Source organism: Erithacus rubecula (assembly GCF_903797595.1).
Source record: "Erithacus rubecula genome assembly, chromosome: 31".
In the NCBI taxonomy this organism is placed as follows: domain Eukaryota; kingdom Metazoa; phylum Chordata; class Aves; order Passeriformes; family Muscicapidae; genus Erithacus; species Erithacus rubecula.
This window is the reverse complement of record NC_136682.1, coordinates 317454-340638: the sequence shown is the minus strand read 5'-3', so window position 1 is coordinate 340638 and position 23185 is coordinate 317454. Positions and strand designations below refer to the sequence as shown.

At 39.9% G+C, this 23185-nt stretch overlaps 1 protein-coding gene across 2 annotated transcripts in view; it reads left to right on the top strand.

Moving 5' to 3' along the window:
• SCN8A (sodium voltage-gated channel alpha subunit 8) overlaps nt 1–20666 on the top strand; it is a 51714-nt gene extending 31048 nt beyond the window's left edge. For both annotated transcript variants that reach the window (XM_079329191.1, XM_079329190.1), the window contains 7 exons: nt 438–560; nt 9223–9507; nt 12726–12779; nt 13452–13589; nt 14615–14719; nt 16468–16738; nt 19530–20666. In XM_079329191.1, the coding sequence (XP_079185317.1) occupies nt 438–560; nt 9223–9507; nt 12726–12779; nt 13452–13589; nt 14615–14719; nt 16468–16738; nt 19530–20656 (2103 nt within the window). In that variant the 3' untranslated portion in view covers nt 20657–20666. The remainder of the gene's footprint in view (nt 1–437; nt 561–9222; nt 9508–12725; nt 12780–13451; nt 13590–14614; nt 14720–16467; nt 16739–19529) is intronic.
• The last annotated feature ends 2519 nt before the right edge of the window (nt 20667–23185 follow it).

Sequence of the window (23185 nt, the reverse complement as noted above, 5' to 3'; positions counted from 1 at the left end):
CTCTCTCTCTCTCTCTCTCTCTTTCTCTTTCTCTCTCACTGATCTCTCCCCTCTGTTCTTTTCTCAATTGCATTATTTCCTTCCAGGTCGGTTCAGACAAGTGAAGTAGGCAGCTGGTGTCATGGCTTCGGTATTTGGGGCGGCCCAGGTTGGCTCCTGGGCTGGGCAATCAGGGTTAGGGGATCCAATCTAACAGTCTGGAACATATTTTTTTTTTCTTTCTTTTTTTATTTTTTTTCTTCATTTCCTTTGTTTTTTTTTTTTTTTTCCCTTCTTGTTTTTTTATTTTTTTCTTCTCATTTTTTTTTTTTTCCTTTTTTTTTTTTTTTTTTTTTTTCTCTCTGTTACTTTTTTCCTTCCTCTTTTTTTTTTTTTTTTTTTTTTTTTTTTTGTGTTCCTGGTTCTTTTTTTCTATTTTTTTTCTATTTTCTGTGTAGGTCTCTTTAGTCAGCCTTATAGCTAATGCCCTGGGCTACTCGGAACTAGGTGCCATAAAATCCCTTAGGACACTAAGAGCCTTGAGGCCTTTAAGAGCGTTGTCCCGATTTGAGGGGATGAGGGTAAGATTCCATTAGCAGCTGATCCTTCTGCATGCCCGTGGAGCGGTTCTTTGGTTTCATTTTATTTTTTTTTTTCGGTTTGTTTTTGGAATTTTTTTTTTTTTTTAAATAATTAAAACAGAAAATAAATAAATAAAAAAAAAAAAAAGCATGCTAGAACTGATCAAAAGTGGTGGAAAGAAAATTCCAAAGAGAATCATGATGCAGCTGCTGACTTGATCACCTCTCTCTGGATGTAGCCTCACCCTGCCCACGCTGCACCCTCCCCTCTAATTAAGGGAGATGCATTAAGCTGCCTCATTACATTAATTACTGGCCCATTCCAATGACACTTGGCTGTTCTCATTTGGCCTGGCTTTGACCTCGAGCATCCGAGGGGCTTCTCAGCTGGAACTTTTTTTATATATTTTTTTTGTTTTTTGTTTTTTGTTTTGTTTTTTGTTTTGGTTTTGGTTTTTGTTTTTTTTTTTAATCTAGGGAGAATCACCAGGTGCAAAGAAGCAGAATTGGAACCACCTCAGGGGTCTCTCTCCAGGTGTTGGCTGTTGGTGGAATTGGATTGAAAGATTCTGTCTGAGGGGGTTTTTTTAAAATAAAAAAAAAGTAAAGGGAGGAAAAAAGCTGCTGTGGGTCACTGCAGGAAGGGTCTGGGGGGAGCTGAACTCTTTGAAAACTTTGGTTTCATTCCTCTTGTTGCACCTTGTTGTTCTCAGTCCAGTCTGGTGGTGACTGGCAGCTTTTCCTTTCTGTCCCCTTCCCTTTTTCCATGCTGTTTTGGTCCCTGTCCTGTCACTGTGGAACCAGAACAAAGCACAAGCAAAGCATTGAACTGAACGAGTTTTCCTTGGATTCCTGCCTTGGGGGTTTCAATTATTGCAGGGAATTTCAATTATTGCTTTGCCACTGATATTTTGTCATTTTGGTGCTTTTTTTTTTTTTCCCCCACTTGGGATTGAAATAGTCTTCCTGGGATTGAAATAGTCTCCTAAAAATATGCAAAAAAAATTGTCTAGTAAAAAAATGAAATTAAATTATTTGGTATGAATGGATTTTCCAGGTGCTCTTAGAACAAAAATGTGAAGTTTTGTGCTAAATCCCAGTTAGATAACCAGAGATTCTACAAGAGAGAAAATAATGTATTTTAAATTATAAGAGAAGGGAATAGTCACAGTTTTACTTCAGGGTCTGAGTGGAGCAATTCCCTGGATCCTCCTGATCTTTGGATTTGCTGTAAATTGAGCCCAAAACCAGCCCAGGAGGAGCAGTGACCTCAAATTCCCTGGAAGGAATAAAATCCACGAGCTCCAAATCCAGGGGAGATGTTCCTGCTCCAAAACCTTCTCCTGCTGTTATTTCTTTGTGCCATTAGTTTAATTCTCAACTTGAACCCACAGCAGAGGCACAAAGCAGAAAATTTCCATTCTCACAAAGGTGGAACTTCTGCTGGGCTGGGTTTGGGTCCCACCCAGAACACAAAGAACAGTCCTGGAACTAAACCTGGATTAAATAAAATCGGTTTTTAAGCCATGGCAAAAAACTGGAGTAAATAAAATCTGGTTTTAAGCCACATCACTAAACCTGGAGAAGCTAAAATCTGTTTTTAAGTCATGGCACAAAACCTGGAGAAGGTAAAATCTGTTTTTAAGACATGAGACAGAACCTGGAGAAGCTAAAATCTGTTTTTAAACCATGGCACGAAACCTGGGGAAACTAAAATCTGGTTTTCAGCCATGGCACAAAATATGGAGAAACTAAAAGTTCTTTTTAAGCCATGGCACTAAACCTGGATTAAATAAAATCTGTTTTTCAGCCATGGCACTAAACCTGGAGAAGGTAAAATCTGTTCTTAAGCCATGACACAAAACCTGGAGAAACTAAAATCTGTTTTTAAGACAAAACCTAGAGAAGCTAAAATCTGTTTTTAAGGCACATCACTAAACCTGGAGTAAATAAAATCTGTTTTTAAGCCATGGCACTAAACTTGGAGTAAATAAAATCTGTTTTCAAACCATAGCACTAAACTTGGAGTAAATAAAATCTGTTTTTAAGCCACATCACTAAACCTGGAGAAGGTAAAATCTGTTTTTAAGCCATGGCACAAAACCTGAAGAAACTAAAAGTTCTTTTTAAGCCATAGCACTAAACCTGGATTAAATAAAATCTGTTTTTCAGCCATGGCATTAAACCTGGAGTAAATAAAATCTGTTTTTAAGCCATGGCACAAAACCTGGATTAAATAAAATCTGGTTTTATGCCATAGCACAAAACCTGGAGAAACTAAAAGTTTTTTTTAAGCCATAGCACTAAACCTGGATTAAATAAAATCTGTTTTTCAGCCATGGCACTAAACCTGGAGAAGGTAAAATCTGTTTTTAAGCCACATCACTAAACCTGGATTAAATAAAATCTGTTTTTAAGCCACATCACTAAACCAGGAGAAACTAAAACCCCTTTTTAAGTCCTGCTGGGAAGGAGATCTCTGATGTAAAACCAGGAAACTCTCAATCTCAAAGTGGGGAATTTTCACCACATGAAAAAAAAAAAAAATTGACATTTAACCCTTTCACCTCCTTCAACCAAATTATTTCTCCTTCCTTTTGACTTGAGCAACAAGACCCAATTCCTCTGAACCAGGGAGAAAATTGAAATTCTTTTTTTCCAAGGAGACCAAGGGCAGTTCTTTGCTTTTTTTCTCCCATTGCAATCTGCATTTGCTCTGCTCTGAGCTGGGCCAGGAGTTGGATGCTGTGAGATGTGCATGTTCTGGGGGCTGCACACAAAAGCCACGTTCCCCCTGCTGGGGGATTGAATCAATTATTAATTAGCATTTTTCATGGGGATATAAGGGTGGTTATTGATTTGATTTGGTAGCTGGAATAAAATAATGTGGTGTTTTGCAGGATTTTTTAAAATTTTATTTTATTTGGCAGGTGGAATAAATTAATGTGTTATATTTTGGGGTTTTTTTAAACTTTATTTGGTAGCTAGAATAAATCAATGTGTTATATTTCAGGATTTTTTTTTACCTTATTTGGTAGCTGGAATAAATCAACGTGTTATATTTTAGGATTTTTTTAAACTTTATTTGGTAGTTGAAATGAATCAACGTGTTATATTTCAGGATTTTTTAAAATTTTTATTTTATTTGGCAGGTGGAATAAATTAATGTGTTATATTTTGGGATTTTTTAAACTTTATTTAGTAGTTGAAATAAATCAACGTATTATATTTTAGGGTTTTTAAACTTTATTTGGTAGCTGGAATAAATTAACATATTATATTTCAGGATTTTGTTGTTTTTTATTTGGTAGTTGGAATAAATCATATATTTCAGGATTTTTTAAATTTTATTTGGTAGTTGAAATAAATTAATGTGTTATATTTTAGGATTTTTTTAAACTTTATTTAGTAGTTGAAATAAATCAACGTGCTATATTTTAGGATTTTTTAGCTTTATTTGGTAGTTGGAATAAATTAATGTGTTATATTTTAGGATTTATTTAACTTTATTTGATAGCTGGAATAAATCAGCGTGTTATATTTCAGGATTTTTTTATTTGATTTGATTTGATTTGGTAGCTGGAATAAATCAACATATTGTATTTCAGGATTTTTTTTTTTTTACCTTATTTGGTAGTTGGAATAAATCAATGTGTTATATTTTAGGATTTTTTAGCTTTATTTGGTAGGTGGAATAAATCAACGTGTTATATTTTAGGATTTTTTAGCTTTATTTGGTAGCTGGAATAAATTAATGTGTTATATTTCAGGATTTATTTTATTTTATTTTATTTGGTAGTTGGAATAAATCAATGTGTTATATTTCAGGATTTTTTTTTTTTTAACTTTATTTTTTTGGAGAAGGGACCAGGACAATCTGTGCCTCCTGTCCCACCCTTGGGGCTCCCAAATCTTAAAACTAAAGCAAAAAGGGAGGGTAACAATAATTCAGATTATTTTCTTCTATTAAAAGTATCTCAATGAGGAGATGATGACAAAATATTTCATAAAATAAATTTATTTTCAAGATTTCATAGCTGTAAAAGCTCAGGAAGAAATTCTGAAATTTTGAGATGATCTCAACCGAACCAAAAAAAAAAAAAAAAAAAATTAAAAAATTTTTAAAAAAATTTAAAAAAACCCCAAAACCCCTGAGGTGTTGGTGCCTTTTTTGGGGTGGGGATGTGGCTTTTGTGTGGTGCCTGTGCTGGCCCTGCATGCCCAGGGCTGGCCTTGCTCAGGTGATCTTGGTGTGACTCAGTTTTGCTGGGCTGGGTCCTGAGCTCTGCTGGGAGCAGGACCCAGCCCTGCCCTGGAAACAGCCCTGTTTGAGTGGGGGGAATGGCAGGAGGGGCCACTGCTCCAAAACCACCCAAAACCACCCAAAAACCTCCCCAAAAACCTCCCAAAAACCTCACAAAAACCTCACAAAAACCTCACAAAAACCTACCCAAAAACCTCCCCAAAAACACCCAAAAACCTCCCCAAAAACCTCCCAAAAACCTCCCCAAAAACCACCCAAAAACCTCCCCAAAAACCTCCCCAAAAACCTCTGAACATCTCCCAAAAACCTCCCCAAAACCGCCCAAAAACCTCCCCAAAAACCAACCAAAAACCACCCAAAAACCTCCCAAAAACCTCCCAAAAACCTCCCCAAAACCTCACAAAAACTTCCCAAAAACCTCCCAAAAACCTCCCCAAAAACCACCCGAAAACCTCCCAAAAACACCCAAAAACCTCACAAAAACCTCTGAAAATCTCACAAAAAACTCCCAAAAAACCTCCCAAAAACCTCCCAAAAACCTCCCAAAAACCTCCCCAAAAACCTCCCAAAAACCTCCCAAAAAGCTCCCAAAAACCACCCAAAAACCTCCCCAAAAACCTCCCAAAAACACCCAAAAACCTCCCCAAAAACCTCCCAAAGACACCCAAAAACCTTCCAAAAACCTCACAAAAACCTCACAAAAACCTCCCAGAAACCTCCCAAAAACCTCCCAAAAACCTCCCCAAAAACCTTCCAAAAACCTCACAAAAACCACCCAAAAACCTCCCAAAAACCTCCCAAAAACCTCCCAAAAACACCCAAAAAACTCCCCAAAACCTTCCAAAAACCTCCCCAAAAACCTCCCAAAAACCTCCCCAAAAACCTCCCAAAAACCTCCCAAAAACACCCAAAAACCTCCCAAAAACCTCCCCAAAAACCTCCCCAAAAACCTATGAACATCTCCCAAAAACCTCCCCAAAAACCTCCCAAAAACCTCCCAAAAACCTCCCCAAAAACCTCTGAAAATCTCATAAAACCTCTGAAAATCTCACAAAAACCTCCAAAAACACCCAAAAACCTCCCAAAAACCTCCCCAAAAACCTCCCAAAAAACTCCCCAAAAACCTCCCAAAAACCTCCCCAAAAACCTCCCAAAAACCTCCCCAAAAACCTCCCCAAAATCTCCCCAAAACACCCAAAAACCTCCCAAAAACCTCCCCAAAAACCTCCCCAAAAACCTATGAACATCTCACAAAAACCTCTAAAAACACCCATAAACCTCCCAAAAACCTCTGAAAACCTCCCAAAAACCTCACAAAAACGTCCCCAAAAACCTCACAAAAACCTCCCAAAAACCTCCCAAAAACACCCAAAAACCTCCCCAAAAACCTCCCAAAAACCTCCCCAAAAACCTCCCAAAAACCTCCCCAAAAACCTCCCCAAAAACCTCCCAAAAACACCCACAAACCTCCCAAAAACCTCCCCAAAAACCTCCCAAAAACCTCCCAAAAACCTCCCAAAAACCTCCCCAAAAACCTCCCAAAAACCTCTCAACATCTCACAAAAACCTCACAAAAACCTCCCAAAAACACCCAAAAACCTCCCAAAAACCTCTGAACATCTCACAAGAACCTCCCCAAAACCTCCCAAAAACCTCCCCAAAACCTCCCAAAAACCTCCCCAAAACCTCCCCAAAAACCTCCCAAAAACCTCCCAAAAACCTCCCAAAAACCTCCCCAAAAACCTCCCAAAAACCTCCCCAAAAACCTCCCCCAAAACCTCCCAAAAACTTCTGAAAATCTTATAAAACCTCTGAACATCTCACAAAAACCTCCCAAAAACCTCCCAAAAACCTCTGAAAATCTCCCAAAAACCTCCCCAAAAACCTCTGAAAATCTCATAAAACCTCTGAAAATTTCAAAAAAACCTCCCAAAAACCTCCCAAAAACCACCCAAAAACCTCCCAAAAACCTCTGAAAACCTCCCAAAAACCTCCCCAAAACCTCCCATAAACACCCAAAAACCTCCGAAAAACCTCCCCAAAAAACCTCCAAAAAACCTCCCAAAAACCTCCCCAAAAACCTCCCAAAAACCTCCCAAAAACTTCCCCAAAAACTTCCCCAAAAAACCTCTGAACATCTCCCAAAAACCTCCCCAAAACCTCCCAAAAACTTCCCAAAAACCTCCCAAAAACCTCCCGAAAACCTCCCCAAAAACCTCCCAAAAACCTCCCAAAAACACCCAAAAACCTCCCAAAAGCCTCCCAAAAACCTCCCCAAAAACTTCCCAAAAACTTCCCAAAAACCTCCCAAAAACCTCCCAAAAACCTCTGAAAACCTCCCAAAAACCTCCCCAAAACCTCCCATAAACACCCAAAAACCTCCGAAAAACCTCCCCAAAAACCTCCAAAAAACCTCCCAAAAACCTCCCAAAAACCTCCCCAAAAACCTCCCAAAAACTTCCCCAAAAACTTCCCCAAAAACTTCCCCAAAAACCTCTGAACATCTCCCAAAAACCTCCCCAAAACCTCCCAAAAACTTCCCAAAAACCTCCCAAAAACCTCCCGAAAACCTCCCCAAAAACCTCCCAAAACCTCCCAAAAACACCCAAAAACCTCCCAAAAGCCTCCCAAAAACCTCCCCAAAAACTTCCCAAAAACTTCCCAAAAACCTCCCAAAAACCTCCCGAAAACCTCCCCAAAAACCTCCCCAAAACCTCCCAAAAACCTCTGAAAATCTTATAAAACCTCTGAAAATCTCACAAAAACCTCCCAAAACCTCCCAAAAACCTCCCCAAAACCTCCCAAAAACCTCCCCTAAAACCTCCCAAAAACCTCCCAAAACCTCCCAAAAACCTCCCAAAAACACCCACAAACCTCCCAAAACCTCCCAAAAACACCCAAAAACCTCCCAAAAGCCTCCCAAAAACCTCCCCAAAAACTTCCCAAAAACCTCCCAAAAACCTCCCAAAAACCTCTGAAAATCTCATAAAACCTCTGAAAAATCTCCCATATACCTCCCAAAAACATCCAAAAACCTCCCAAAAACCTCCCAAAAACCTCCCCAAAAACCTCCCAAAAACCTCCCCAAAACCTCCCAAAAATCTCCCATCTGAACATCTCATAAAACCTCTGAAAATCTCACAAAACCCTTGAAAATCTTTAAAAACCTCTTAAATTCACACCTGGGAAAATTCCATCCAGGAGCCTCTTTGTTGCAGAGTCTGAGTCCCTCTCCTTTTAGGAATTGAAATTACATTTAAAAATTATTGAAGAATAAACAGAGTCTGAGCCCTTCTCCTTTTGGACAATTAAAACAACATTAAGGATAATTAAAATGACATTAAAATATTGTTATATTAAAGAATAAACAGAGTCTGAGCCCTTCTCCCTTTGGACAATTAAAAAAAAAACATTAAAAATTTGTTTTATTGAAGAACAAACAGAGTCTGAGCCCTTCTCCCTCTGTGCAATCAAAACAATATTAAAAAATTGTTATATTGAAGAATAAACAGAGTATGAGCCCCTCTCCCTTTGGGCAATTAAAATGACATTAAAAATTTGTTTTATTGAAGAATAAACAGAGTGTGAGACCCTCTTCTTTTAGGAATTAAAATTACACTAAAAAATTGTTATATTGAAGAACAGACTCTGAGCCCCTCTCCTTTTGGACAATAAAAATTACATTAAAAAATTGTTATATTCAAGAACAGACTCTGAGCCCCCTCTCCTTTTAGGAAATAAAATTACATTAAAAATTGTTAATTCAAGAACAAACACACTCTGAGCCCCTCTTCTTTTAGGAATTAAAATTAGATTAAAAATTGTTATATTGAAGAAGAAACAGACTCTGAGTCCCTCTCCTTTTAGGCAATTATAACAATATTAAAAATTTGTTTTATTGAAGAATAAACAGAGTGTGAGCCCCTCTCCTTTTAGGAATTAAAATGACATAAAAAAATTGTTATATTCAAGAACAAACAGACTCTGAGCCCCTCTCCTTTTAGGAATTAAAATGACATAAAAAATTGTTATATTGAAGAACAAACAGACTCTGAGCCCCTCTCCTTCTGGACAATAAAAATTACATTAAAAAATTGTCATATTCAAGAACAGACTCTGAGCCCCTCTCCTTTTGTGTACAACAAAAAATCACATTAAAAAATTATTTTATTGACAAACCAACAATCCAAACACTTCAAACCCAACCCGAGCCTGTTTTTTTCTGAAAGCAGAGCTCGCCCAGTGAACTTTGAGCCAAAATTTGAAGAATTGGAATTAATTCAGTGGCTACCCCCACCTTGTTCCCCCCCCCAAAAAAAAAAAAACAGCTGTACTGATGCTCGCTGTCTCCTGCCTCGTGTTTTATACTGAAACTTTTTCCCACCCCTTCCAACACAGGTGGTTGTCAACGCCTTGGTTGGGGCTATCCCTTCCATTATGAATGTCTTGTTGGTCTGCCTTATCTTCTGGCTGATTTTCAGCATTATGGGGGTTAACCTGTTTGCCGGGAAATATCATTACTGCTTTAATGAAACAGCTGAGCATCGCTTTGAGATAGATGTTGTTAACAACAAGACCGAGTGCGAAGCTCTGATGCCTCCCAACTCCACCGAGATCCGCTGGAAGAACGTCAAAATTAACTTTGACAACGTTGGGGCAGGATACCTGGCTCTCCTGCAAGTTGTGAGTTTTGGGGTTGTGAAGGGTTGGGGGTTTGTGGGTTTCTGCTCAAGGAAAGTTCTGGAAGAACGTCAAAATTAACTTTGAGAACGTTGGGGCAGGATACCTGGCTCTCCTGCAGGTTGAGAGTTTGGGGGTTGTGAAGAGTTGGGGATAAGGGGGTTTCTCCTCAAGGAAAGTTCTGGAAGAACATCAAAATTAACTTTGAGAACGTTGGGGCAGGATACCTGGCTCTCCTGCAAGTTGTGAGTTTGGGGGTTGTGAAGGGTTGGGGGTTTGCGGGTTTCTCCTCAAGGAAAGTTCTGGAAGAATGTCAAAAATAACTTTGATAAGGTTGGGGCAGGATACCTGGCTCTCCTGCAAGTTGTGAGTTTTGGGATTGTGAAGGGTTGGGGGTTTGGGGGTTTCTTCTCAAGGAAAGTTCTGGAAGAACGTCAAAATTAACTTTGAGAATGTTGGGGCAGGATACCTGGCTCTCCTGCAAGTTGTGAGTTTTGGGGTTTTGTTAAGAGCTGGGGTTGAGGGGTTTTGTGGGTTTCTCCTCAAGGAAAGTTCTGGAAGAATGTCAAAATTAACTTTGGCAACATTGGGGCAGGATACCTGGCTCTCCTGCAAGTTGTGAGTTTTGGGATTGTGAAGGGTTGGGGGTTTGTGGGTTTCTGCTCAAGGAAAGTTCTGGAAGAACGTCAAAATTAACTTTGAGAACATTGGGGCAGGATACCTGGCTCTCCTGCATGTTGAGAGTTTGGGGGTTGTGAAGAGTTGGGGGTTTGGGGGTTTCTGCTCAAGGAAAGTTCTGGAAGAACATCAAAATTAACTTTGAGAACGTTGGGGCAGGATACCTGGCTCTCCTGCATGTTGAGAGTTTTGGGGTTTTGTTAAGAGCTGGGGTTGAGGGGTTTGGGGGTTTCTGCTCAAGGAAACTTCTGGAAGAACATCAAAATTAACTTTGGCAACATTGGGACAGGATACCTGGCTCTCCTGCAAGTTGTGAGTTTGGGGGTTGTGAAGAGTTTGGGATAAGGGGTTTGGGGGGTTTCTTCTCAAGGAAAGTTCTGGAAGAACATCACAATTAACTTTGAGAACATTGGGGCAGGATACCTGGCTCTCCTGCAAGTTGTGAGTTTTGGGGTTGTGAAGGGTTGGGGGTTTGGGGGTTTCTCCTCAAGGAAAGTTCTGGAAGAATGTCAAAAATAACTTTGAGAACGTTGGGGCAGGATACCTGGCTCTCCTGCATGTTGAGAGTTTTGGGGTTTTGTTAAGAGCTGGGGATGACGGGTTTTGTGGGTTTCTCCTCAAGGAAAGTTCTGGAAGAATGTCAGAATTAATTTGACAAGGTTGGGGCAGGATACCTGGCTCTCCTGCAAGTTGTGAGTTTTGGGGTTGTGAAGAGTTGGGGGTTTGCGGGTTTCTGCTCAAGGAAAGTTCTGGAAGAATGTCAAAAATAACTTTGATAAGGTTGGGGCAGGATACCTGGCTCTCCTGCAAGTTGTGAGTTTGGGGGTTGTGAAGGGTTGGGGGTTTGGGGGTTTTCCTCAAGGAAAGTTCTGGAAGAACATCAAAATTAACTTTGATAAGGTTGGGGCAGGATACCTGGCTCTCCTGCAAGTTGTGAGTTTTGGGGTTGTGAAGAACTGGGGATTTGGGGGTTTCTGCTCAAGGAAAGTTCTGGAAGAACATCAAAATTAACTTTGATAAGGTTGGGGCAGGATACCTGGCTCTCCTGCAAGTTGTGAGTTTGGGGGTTGTGAAGAGTTGGGGGTTTGGGGGTTTCTCCTCAAGGAAAGTTCTGGAAGAATGTCAGATTTAATTTGATAAGGTTGGGGCAGGATACCTGGCTCTCCTGCAAGTTGTGAGTTTGGGGGTTGTGAAGAGCTGGGGATTTGGGGGTTTCTCCTCAAGGAAAGTTCTGGAAGAATGTCAAAATTAACTTTGAGAACATTGGGGCAGGATACCTGGCTCTCCTGCAAGTTGTGAGTTTTGGGGTTTCTCCTCAAGGAAAGTTCTGGAGGATTCTGAAATCGGGTGGTGGAATGGTGGGTGTGGTCTGGGTGGAGGTTGTGGGATGTCACGTGGTGAAGGGTTTGGAATTTGGGATTTGGGCTGGAGTTAATTTGGCATTGGGTCAGGAATAAATTTGCCATTTGGGCTGGAATGAATTTGGCATTTCGTCAGGAATTAATTTGGCATTTAAGGCTGGAATGAATTTGCCATTTGAACAGGAAAAAATTTGGCATTTAGGGCTGGAATTAATTTAGCATTTAGGGCTGGAATGAATTTGGCATTTGGAACAAGAATAAATTGGGCATTTAGAGCTGGAATTAATTTGGCATTTGGGTTTGGAATAAATTTGCCATTTAGGGCTGGAATAAATTTGCCATTTGGGCTGGAGTGAATTTGCCATTTGGGTCAGGAATTAATTTGGGGCTGGAATAAATTTGCCATTTAGGGCTGGAATGAATTTGGCATGTGGAACATGAAAAAAATTTGGCATTTGGGGCTGGAATGAATTTGCCATTTGGGTCAGGAATTAATTTGGTATTTAGGGCAGGAATTAATTTGCCATTTGGGGCTGGAATAAATTTGGCATTTGGGGCTGGAGTGAATTTGCCATTTGGGTCAAGAATAAATTTAGCATTTAGGGCTGGAGTGAATTTGGCATTTGGAACAGGAATAAATTTGGCATTTGGGGCTGGAGTGAATTTGGAATTAGGGACTGGAATAAATTTGCCATTTGGGTCAGGAATTAATTTGGCATTTAGGGCTGGAATGAATTAACCATTTGGTCAAGAATAAAATTGGCATTTAGGGCTGGAATTAATTTAGCATTTAGGGCAGGAATTAATTTGTCATTAGAGGCTGGAATGAATTTGGCATTTGGAGCATGAATAAATTTGGCATTTGTGGCTGGAATAAATTTTGCATTTGGAACAGGAATTAATTTAGCATTTGGGTTTGGAATGAATTTGCCATTTTTTATTTCTTCTCTTTCCTAACCTTTCCCTCTCCCAGCGCACCAAGGTCTGTCCACTTGGCCTGGTTGAACCTCCTGAGGTTCCCATGATCTTAATTTCTATAATTTAGATTAAATTAACAGATAACCATTAAAATAATATTAATTTCATTACACAGGGCTATCAGGAGTGCCTGGCAGAGCTGGCACAATTCTGGTTTTTTTTGTATTTTGGGTGAATTCTGTCTCTGTGGGTTTTTTTTGCCAGGCTACATTCAAGGGCTGGATGGACATCATGTATGCAGCTGTGGATTCCAGAAAGGTAAAATGCAAAACCACAAATTCCCTGCCCTTATTTCCATCTGCTTTTTCACACTGGTAAAAAAATCAAAACTAAAATTGTGTTTTTAACACGGATTTCATGCTGGGATTGTTTCATTTGATGAGTTAAAAGATGATGAAAAAAAATCCCCAAAAAAGCAGATTATTCTGATTTTTGGTTGTTTGTTTTTTCTTTTCTATCCAAACTAGAGTATAAACACAGTGAATGAAAGAATACAGTGAACAAATTTAATAAATAGAATAAATTATGTGAAGGAATTAGCCAGAAGAATTTTGAATTTTGTAAGTGTGAGCATTAGTGTGAATCCAGCTGTGGGATTCTGTCTGGGTTGGAATTCATGCAAATACCAGAAATTCCTTTTTACTCTTGATTTTTTTTCCCCAATTCAATTCACTTAGTTTTTACATGAAACATAAAATTTCTATTTTATATTTTATTTATATTTTAGATTTCTTTTCCTGCACTGAATGCTGGTTTGAAACAAGTATGACTGTACCAGCAAAATGCAAAAATATTCTGATTTTTTAATTTTTTGATCCTGCATCTTCAAAAGGAATAATTTAGAAACACAACCAATCTCATAATCTCATTTTACCTGTATTTTTGAAGTCTTTGAAATGTCATTTATTGTTGTTTTTCTCTCCCCTCCAGCAAGAAGAGCAACCCAAGTATGAGGACAACATTTACATGTACATTTATTTTGTTATCTTCATCATCTTTGGCTCCTTTTTCACCCTGAACTTGTTCATTGGTGTCATCATTGACAACTTCAATCAACAGAAGAAAAAGATAAGTGACCTGTGTTTGTTGGGGGTTTTTTGGGTTTTTTTAATACCTTGATTAAAATATAGATTGGATAAATATTAAATATTTTCATGTATTTTGGGGTTTTTCATGCCTTGACTAAAATATAGATTGGATAAATATTAAATATTTTCATGTATTTTGGGGTTTTTCATGCCTTGACTAAAATATACATTGGATAAACATTAAATATTTTCCCTATTCTACATTTTCATTGCATTTTTTTTAATACCTTGGCTAAAATCTAGATTGGATAAACATTAAATATTTGCCCTATTCTACATTTTCATGTATTTTTGGTTTTTTAATACCTTGACTAAAATATACATTGGATAAACATTAAATATTTTCCCTATTCTACATTTTCATGTATTTTGGAATTTTTTATGCCTTGACTAAAATACAGATTGGATAAATATTAAATATTTTCATGCATTTTGTATTTTTTTAATGCCTTGACTAAAATATACATTGGATAAACATTAAATATTTTCATGCATTTTGGTTTTTTTTATGGCTCTTCTAAAATGTAGACTGGATAAACATTAAATATTTTCCCTATTCTACATTTTCATGTATTTTGGAATTTTTTATGCCTTGACTAACATACAGATTGGATAAATATTAAATATTTTCATGCATTTTGTATTTTTTTAATGCCTTGACTAAATTACAGGTTGGATAAACATTAAATATTTTCTCTATTCTACATTTTCTTGCATTTTGGAATTTTTTTATGCCTGTTATAAAATCTAAACTGGAAACAAGGTGTTTCCTTGCCTTTCCCTCTGTCTCATATTTTGCTTTTTCTCTCAGTCAAACTGAGGATCCTGTAAATTCCCACAGAGGGAAGGAGACAATGCAATAAAATCTCATTTATAGCAAAAAAAAAAGCAATTTTTAAATAAAAATCAGTGAATTTTTTCTGCCTCTCACCTGCCTGGGCTGAGTTTTGCTCTTTCCCCTTCTGGTTTTTGGTTTTAATCAGTTTTTCCTTTTTGCCCCTTTACTTTGGAGGTCAAGATATTTTCATGACAGAAGAACAAAAGAAATATTATAATGCCATGAAAAAATTGGGCTCAAAGAAACCTCAGAAACCAATTCCCCGACCTCTGGTGAGTTCCTGGGAGGGAAAATTTGAAATTTCAAAGGAATTTTATCCAAAAACATCCCTTGTTCTGACTCCTGTTGGATTCAGATTTATATTTTTAAATATAATTATATGTTTTTAAATATAATTATGTATTTTTAAATATTAAAGTGAAAAAATAAAAATAAGTATAAGCATATAAATATATAATATATATATTATATATATATAAATATGTATATAAATAAATATATAATATATATTAAAAATATTTTTATATAAATGCATACATATATAGATAAATATATAAACATAAATATATAATATATATAATATCAAAATATATTTTATATAAATACATACATATATAAATAAATATATAAATATATAATATGTATAATATAAAATATATTTTTATATAAATACATATATAAATAAATATATAGACATAAATATATAATATATATAATATCAAAATATATTTTAATATAAATACATACTTTTATAAAGATATATATAAACATATGAATATATACATATATAAATCCATAAATAATATATAAATATATAAATATGAGGAAGTTGTGCTGCTAGGAGGGGTGTGGTAGCATATTGGGGTACAAATAATGGCATAGAAATATATAAATATATCATAATATTTAAATATAAATACAAATATAAATATATAAAAGAAAGAGGAAGTTGTGCTACTTGGAGAGGGGTAGTAGCACAATGGGATATAAATAGTTAAATATAAATGTAAATATAAATATAAATATAAATATAAATATAAATATAAATATAAATATAAATATAAATATAAATATAAATATGTCTTTGTCCTAACCAGACTGGCCTGTGGACAAGACCCTGGGTGTGGATCCCTGGTAGTGCCTAAGGGCAGCTTGAGATTTATATTAATTTATAAATTATATATTAAAAATATATAATAATTTATGTTATGTTATTTTATGTTATTCTATGCTATATTATGTTATGTTATTATATTGCGTTATATTATGTTGTAGTATGTTATGTTATAAATTACAAATTAATATTACAAACTATTAAATTATAGAATATAATATATAAAAATTGGAATAAATAAATTATATTATAATAAATTATATAGCCTATTATAAATTATATTATATTACATATTATATAAATTAAATTAAATTGTATAATATATATAAATTATATAATTAAATTATATAATAATAAATTATAGTATATTGTAAATTATATTCTATATAATTTACAATATCTATTATATCTATATATATATGTATATATCTATCTATTATAATTTAATGTAACATATTATTATATTACATATTATATATTACATAAGTTAAATTGAATTATATATTATATGTAATATTATATAATATTTCTATTATATATTATTATATTATATTATTTTATATTATTTTATATAATATTATATTATATTATATTATATTATATTATATTATATTATATTATATTATATTATATTATATTATATTATATTATATTATATTATATTATATTATATTATATTATATTATATTATATTATATTACATTATACTATATTACCTAGGTTATTTTATATATTAAATTACACATTATACATTACGCAATATATATTAAATTACAAAATAAATTCTGTAACACATTCTATAACAAATCATATCATTTCCAATAACACACAGTAATTCCCTTTATTTACTACAACACAACAAATTCCATTCCCGTTCTGATGCCACTCCCTCCCCTCCCCCCCCAGAACCGCGTGCAGGGCGCCGTGTTCGACTTTGTCACGCAGCAAGCCTTCGACATCGTCATCATGATGCTCATCTGCCTCAACATGGTCACCATGATGGTGGAGACCGACACTCAGAGCAAGCAGATGGAGGACATCCTCTACTGGATCAACTTTGTCTTCGTCATCTTCTTCACCTGCGAGTGCGTGCTCAAGATGTTCGCCCTGCGCCACTACTACTTCACCATCGGCTGGAACATCTTCGACTTCGTGGTGGTGATCCTGTCCATCGTGGGTGAGTGTGCCTCAGGGCTCAGAGATGGCCTGGCTGGGGATTGGAGGGTCAAGTGTTGGCCTGGGTGGTGTTTGGAGAGTTGAACATTGTTCTGGGTTGGTGTTTGTGGAGTTAAATATCGTCCTGGTTTGGTGTTTGGAGAGTCAGATGTTGTCCTGGGTTGGTGTTTGGAGAGTCAGATATTGTCCTGGTTTGGTGTTTGTAGAGTTAAATATCATCCTGGTTTGGTGTTTGGAGAGTTAAACATTGTTCTGGTTTGGTGTTTGTGGAGTCTGACATTGTCCTGGTTGGTGTTTGGAGGGTTAAACATTGTCCTGGGTTGGTGTCTCTAGAGTTAAACATTGCCCTGGTTTGGTGTTTCTAGAGTTGAATATCGTCCTGATTTGGTGTTTGGAAAGTTGAACATTGTCCTGGTTTGATGTTTGGAGAGTTAAATATTGTCCTGGTTTGGAGTTTGGAGAGTCAAACATTGTTCTGGTTTGGTGTTTGGAGAGTTAAACATTGTTCTGGTTTGGTGTTTGTGGAGTCTGACATTGTCCTGGTTGGTGTTTGGAGGGTTCAACATTGTCCTGGTTTGGTGTTTGTAGAGTTAAATATCATCCTGGTTTGGTGTTAGGAGAGTTAAACATTGTCCTGGTTTAGTGTTTCTAGAGATGAATATCGTCCTGCTTTGGTGTTTGGAAAGTTGAACATTGTCCTGGTTTGGTATTTGGAGAGTTAAATATTGTCCTGGTTTGGTGTTTCTAGAGTTGACTATTGTCCTGGGTTAGTGTTTGGAGAGTTGAAATAATGTTCTGGTTTGAAAGACAGGAGTTCACTAAGAAAGGCAGGAGCTTCTCTTTGAAATGGAGAATGCAAACCCCCTCCCTCCAAATTATTGTAATTTTGAAATTAAGGGGATCTTAGGCAAAGATGTGGAAATAGGAATAACAGTTCTTTACTAGGAAAATTAAAATAGAAATGCAGGATTACAAAGAACAATCCCAACCCTGCCAGAGTCAGAATCCAAGCTGACACCCGTCAGTCAGTCAGGGTGGTGGCACAGTCCCATTCCATGGTGCTGCATCCTCCTGCAGTGGCAGATGTGGCTCAGCTGGAGCAGTGCTCCTGGAGAAGGTGCAGTTTCCTCTGAAGCTCCAGGGATGATGTGGAAGGGTCTGGCTTTCCTCTGGAATCCAGTGGAAAGATGGAAACTTGCTGTCCAAAATCTCAGTTTTTCTCTGGGTAGGAAAGGCTTGGCTCCTGCCCTGGCTGGAGCATCTCCCAGTGGGATGATGGAATTTTATCATCATGCACTGGGACTCAGTGGCCATGAACAGGAGATATCTGCTGGAGGGAGGATGGGCTGTGGGAAGATAAAGATGATTGCCCAGCTGGTTTAAAGATGCCCATTAGCAGATAATGTGTGCCAGGAGATCAGGGGCACTGCCACACCCAGTTTTAAACAATGGCCCATTAACAGGAGATATCTCCCACAGGGATAAGAATCTGCCACACCCAGTTTTAAACAATGACCCATTAACAGGAGATATCTCCCACAGGGATAAGAATCTGCCACACCCAGTTTTAAACAATGGCCCATTAACAGGAGATATCTCCCACAGGGATAAGAATCTGCCACACCCAGTTTTAAACAATGACCCATTAACAGGTGATAGCTCCTGGAGGGAGGATGGGCTGTGGAAAGATAAAGATGATTGCCCAGCTGGTTTAAAGATGCCCATTAGCAGAGAATATCTCCACAGAGATAAGAATCACTGCCCCAGCAGGTTTTTAACAGATGGTGATAAAATACAAACTTTTGGTCAATCCTGCATTGCAACCTAAGATAAACATATTCTTGTCCAGGATTTCAAGGTTCTCTTTGAGCCTTGGGAAGAAACCATGGCAGGATTTTGCCTGTTTCCCCTTCCCTCTGTTCTGAAATTCCTGTCCAGTTATGTGGAATAAACCACCTGACAATTGCTGTGTCTTTAAAAATTGAAGTTTAACTCACTTCATCAGAATATTTTAATGCTCAGTGACCCCTGAAAATTGCCCTGCTGGGCTTCCTGCCACAGCACACGACTTTTTTGCAGTTGAGTGTTAAATCCATGTTTCCTCCAACAGGTTTGAGGTTTTTAGCATCTAATCTGCAAAAAAACCCACAACCTCACAAAGCTTTTAGTGTCTACAGCCTTTCCTTGGGGAACCCTCTGGGGGTAGAACTTTTCACTGATGTTCCCCTGTCACAGCTTCAGCCATTCCCTGGGGAGTCTGGGCAGGGACTGAACCCTCTGGGAGAAGAAATTTTCCCTGATCTCCCTTTCCTGGCACAGCACCAGCCTTTCCTTGGGGAACCCTCTGGGAGAAGAAATTTTCCCTGATCTCCTTTTCCTGGCACAGCACCAGCCTTTCCTTGGGGAACCCTCTGGGGGGAAGAACTTTTCCTTGATGTTCCAACTATCCCTCTCCTGGCACAGCCATTCCTTGGGGAGTCTGGGCAGTGCCTGAACCCTCTGGGGGAAGAAATTTTCCCTGATCTCCCTCTCCTGGTACAGCTCCAGCCTTTCCCTGGGGAACCCTTTGGGAGAAGAACTTTTCCTTGATCTCCCTCCCTTGACACAGCTCCAGCCTTTCCCTCGTGTCCTGTCCCTGTCACAGAGATCAGAGACGCCCCTCCCGAGGATTCACCTGCATGAACAAAACCCCTCTAAAAACCCAACTGTGCCTTTTCCCCATCCCTCCCCGGGCTCAGAGCAGGCAGCCCCCCCCGGCCCTGCCCTGTCCCACCGTTCCCTCTCTCCCCCAGGGATGTTCCTGGCCGAGATCATCGAGAAGTATTTCGTGTCTCCCACGCTGTTCCGCGTGATCCGGCTGGCGCGCATCGGCCGCATCCTGCGCCTCATCAAGGGCGCCAAGGGCATCCGCACGCTGCTCTTCGCCCTCATGATGTCCCTGCCCGCCCTCTTCAACATCGGCCTGCTGCTCTTCCTGGTCATGTTCATCTTCTCCATCTTCGGCATGTCCAACTTCGCCTACGTCAAGCACGAGGCCGGCATCGACGACATGTTCAACTTCGAGACGTTCGGGAACAGCATGATCTGCCTGTTCCAGATCACCACGTCGGCGGGCTGGGACGGGCTGCTGCTGCCCATCCTCAACCGCCCGCCCGACTGCGACCTGGACAAGGAGCACCCGGGCAGCGGCTTCAAGGGCGACTGCGGCAACCCCTCGGTGGGCATCTTCTTCTTCGTCAGCTACATCATCATCTCCTTCCTCATCGTGGTCAACATGTACATCGCCATCATCCTGGAGAACTTCAGCGTGGCCACGGAGGAGAGCGCCGACCCGCTGAGCGAGGACGACTTCGAGACCTTCTACGAGATCTGGGAGAAGTTCGACCCCGACGCCACGCAGTTCATCGAGTACAGCAAGCTGGCGGATTTCGCCGACGCGCTGGAGCACCCGCTGCGCGTGCCCAAGCCCAACACCATCGAGCTGATCGCCATGGACCTGCCCATGGTCAGCGGCGACCGGATCCACTGCCTGGACATCCTCTTCGCCTTCACCAAGCGCGTGCTGGGCGACAGCGGCGAGCTGGACATCCTCAGGCAGCAGATGGAGGAGAGGTTCGTGGCTTCCAACCCTTCCAAAGTGTCCTACGAGCCCATCACCACCACGCTGCGCCGCAAGCAGGAGGAGGTGTCGGCGGTGCTGATCCAGAGGGCGTACCGCGCCCGCCTGGCGCGCCGCGGCTTCGCCAGGGCTGCCAGACTGCAGGAGGGGGCTGCGGGCAGGGAGAGGAAGGAGGGGACGCCCTCCACGGCCTCGCTGCCCTCCTACGACAGCGTCACCAAACCCGAGAAGGAGAAACAGCAGCGGGCGGAGGAGGGAAGGAGGGAAAGGAAGAGACAGAGACAGGAACACAAGTGTTGAGACGCGCGCACCCTCGTGAGGAAATTGAGTTGTGTGAATTGAGAGAAACACACACAAAAAAAAAAAAAAAAAAAAAGATTGTTTACAAACTTTGCTGAAATATATCAATGCAGAAGAGCTGTGGAGACACTTACCTGAAGATCTTATACCAAACATAGTCTGCTTACTGTGTGACAGCGTTGCATCTAAAGCAGTGACCTTCCACCTGGTTAAAGGACCCTGCAAACAAACATTTAAACACACAACAACAAACAAAAAAAAAAAAAAAGGAAAAAAAAAGGATTTTCTATTGTTTGGGCAGGTGGATACTGCATGTTCCACATCAGTCAATGCAACTTAGGACAAACAAGCAAAATAAACACACACACACACACACAATCACACAGAGAAACAAAACCCGCTGCTGGGATTCATGTATTTTCCAAAGCAGCCCCCAAATGGATTTTATTTTCCCATTTTGTTGGTTATTCTCGGAAGGAAACCCAGAAGTCACAATGGTAATGGGTTTGTTCATGCAAAATTAGATTTGCATTTAGTTGAGCAGCAAAAAAAAAACCAAAAAAAAAAGGGGGAAAAAAATTGAAAAATAGTTAAAATAAGTAGAACAAAAAAAAAAAAAGAAAAATGGAACAAAGCAGCCATTAAGCCCACTGAGTTATCATAGTTTATTTGAGATTTTATGATTTGCATTCTGTTTTCTCCATGGGCTTTACTTGGTTTGGGAGATGGGGCAGTCGGGTACCTTCAGCCTGGAGCCCCCCCAAAAAAAACCAACAAAAACAACAAAAAAAACCCCAAAAAGTGCTCGTTCAATAGAAGCGAATTGTGCATGATGGCATGACCAGGGACCTTGCATGAGGAACCACAACCAGGGGACACCACTCACCTGGCCCACAGGTGTGTTAAGCCATAAATTGGAGGCACTCCACTGAGTCCTGCACCCTGTATTTGGAGAGAAACTTTAGTGATGCTCCTGCCCACCACCAGTCCCAGTTCAGAGAAAAATCTGCCATAAACTGCCAGTAGAAACAAAAAAAAAATCCCAAAAAATCCTCAGTGTAACTCTAAAACCACTAAAAAAAAAAACAACCCGCAAGCAGGTGAATGAATTGTGTGTGTCTGTTTAATAACTTTGAATTTCTTTTTCATACAGCCATTTTTTGTTTGTTTGTTTGTTTGTTTTTTTTCACAAAATTCAAAAAATGCTGCTCTGGACCTCACCAAAGGGGGGAGGATAAATCTGGGAATGGCTTGTTTTCCATGTCACTGTAAATCCAAAATTAGGGCTTCAAGCAGCCCAGCAAGGTCAGTTGTATCCTGCAATATTTAGCATTAATATTATTAATTATTGATTGTTCAGCCTCAGTCCTGCAGTGTGGACAATTCTTTTGGTAGAGATGAGCGGTGAAAAAAAAAAAAAAAAAGGAAAAAAAAAAAAAAGCAAACCAAAAACTGAAATTTCCCTCTGCTGGTTGGAATTTGGGGGGGCTCACCCAGCAATCCTGGGGTGCAGGGTGGGGCTGGGAGGGGGGGCAGGGCTGGAACTGGGGGTGCAGGGGGTGCAGCAGGAAGATTTTGGGGTGCAGGAGTGGATTTGGGGGTGCAGCAGGAGAAGTTTGGGGTGCAGCAGGAGGAGTTTTGGGATGCAGGAGGAGTTTGGGGTGCAGCAGGAGGAGTTTGGGGTGCAGCAGGAGGAGTTTTGGGATGCAGGAGGAGTTTGGGGTGCAGGGGGAGGAGTTTGGGGTGCAGAGCTGGATCTGGGGGTGCAGCAGGAAGGTTTTGGGGTGCAGCAGGAGGAGTTTGGGGTGCAGGAGGGGATTTGGGGATGCAGCAGGAGGAGTTTGGGGTGCAGAGCTGGATCAGGGGGTTTTGGGGGTGCAGCAGGAGGAGTTTGGGGTTCAGGAGGAGATTTAGGGGTGCAGCAGGAGGAGTTTGGGGTGCAGCAGGAGGAGTTTGGGGTGCAGCAGGAAGGTTTTGGGGTGCAGCAGGAGGAGTTTTTGGGGTGCAGGAGGAGAGATTTGGGGTGCAGCAGGAAGCGATTTGGGGTGCAGAGCTGGACCCAGGGGTTTGGGATGCAGGAGTTTTTTGGGGTGCAGCAGGAGGAGTTTTGGGATGCAGGAGGAGTTTGGGGTGCAGAACTGGTCCTGGGAGTGCAGCAGGAGAGGTCTGGGGTGCAGCAGGAAGGGTTTTGGGGTGCAGCAGGAGGGTTTTTGGGGTGCAGCAGGAAGGTTTTTGTGGTGCAGGAAAGTTTTTGGGGTGCAGGAATGTTTTTGGGGTGCAGGAAGGTTTTTGGGGTGCAGCAGGAAGGTTTTGGGGTGCAGGAAGGTTTTTGGGGTGCAGAAGGTTTTTGGGGTGCAGCAGGAGGGTTTTTGGGGTGCAGGATGTTTTTGGGGTGCAGGATGTTTTTGGGGTGCAGCAGGAGGGTTTTTGGGGTGCAGGATGTTTTTGGGGTGCAGAAGGTTTTTGGGGTGCAGCAGGAAGGTTTTTGGGGTGCAGGATGTTTTTGGGGTGCAGGAAGGTTTTTGGGGT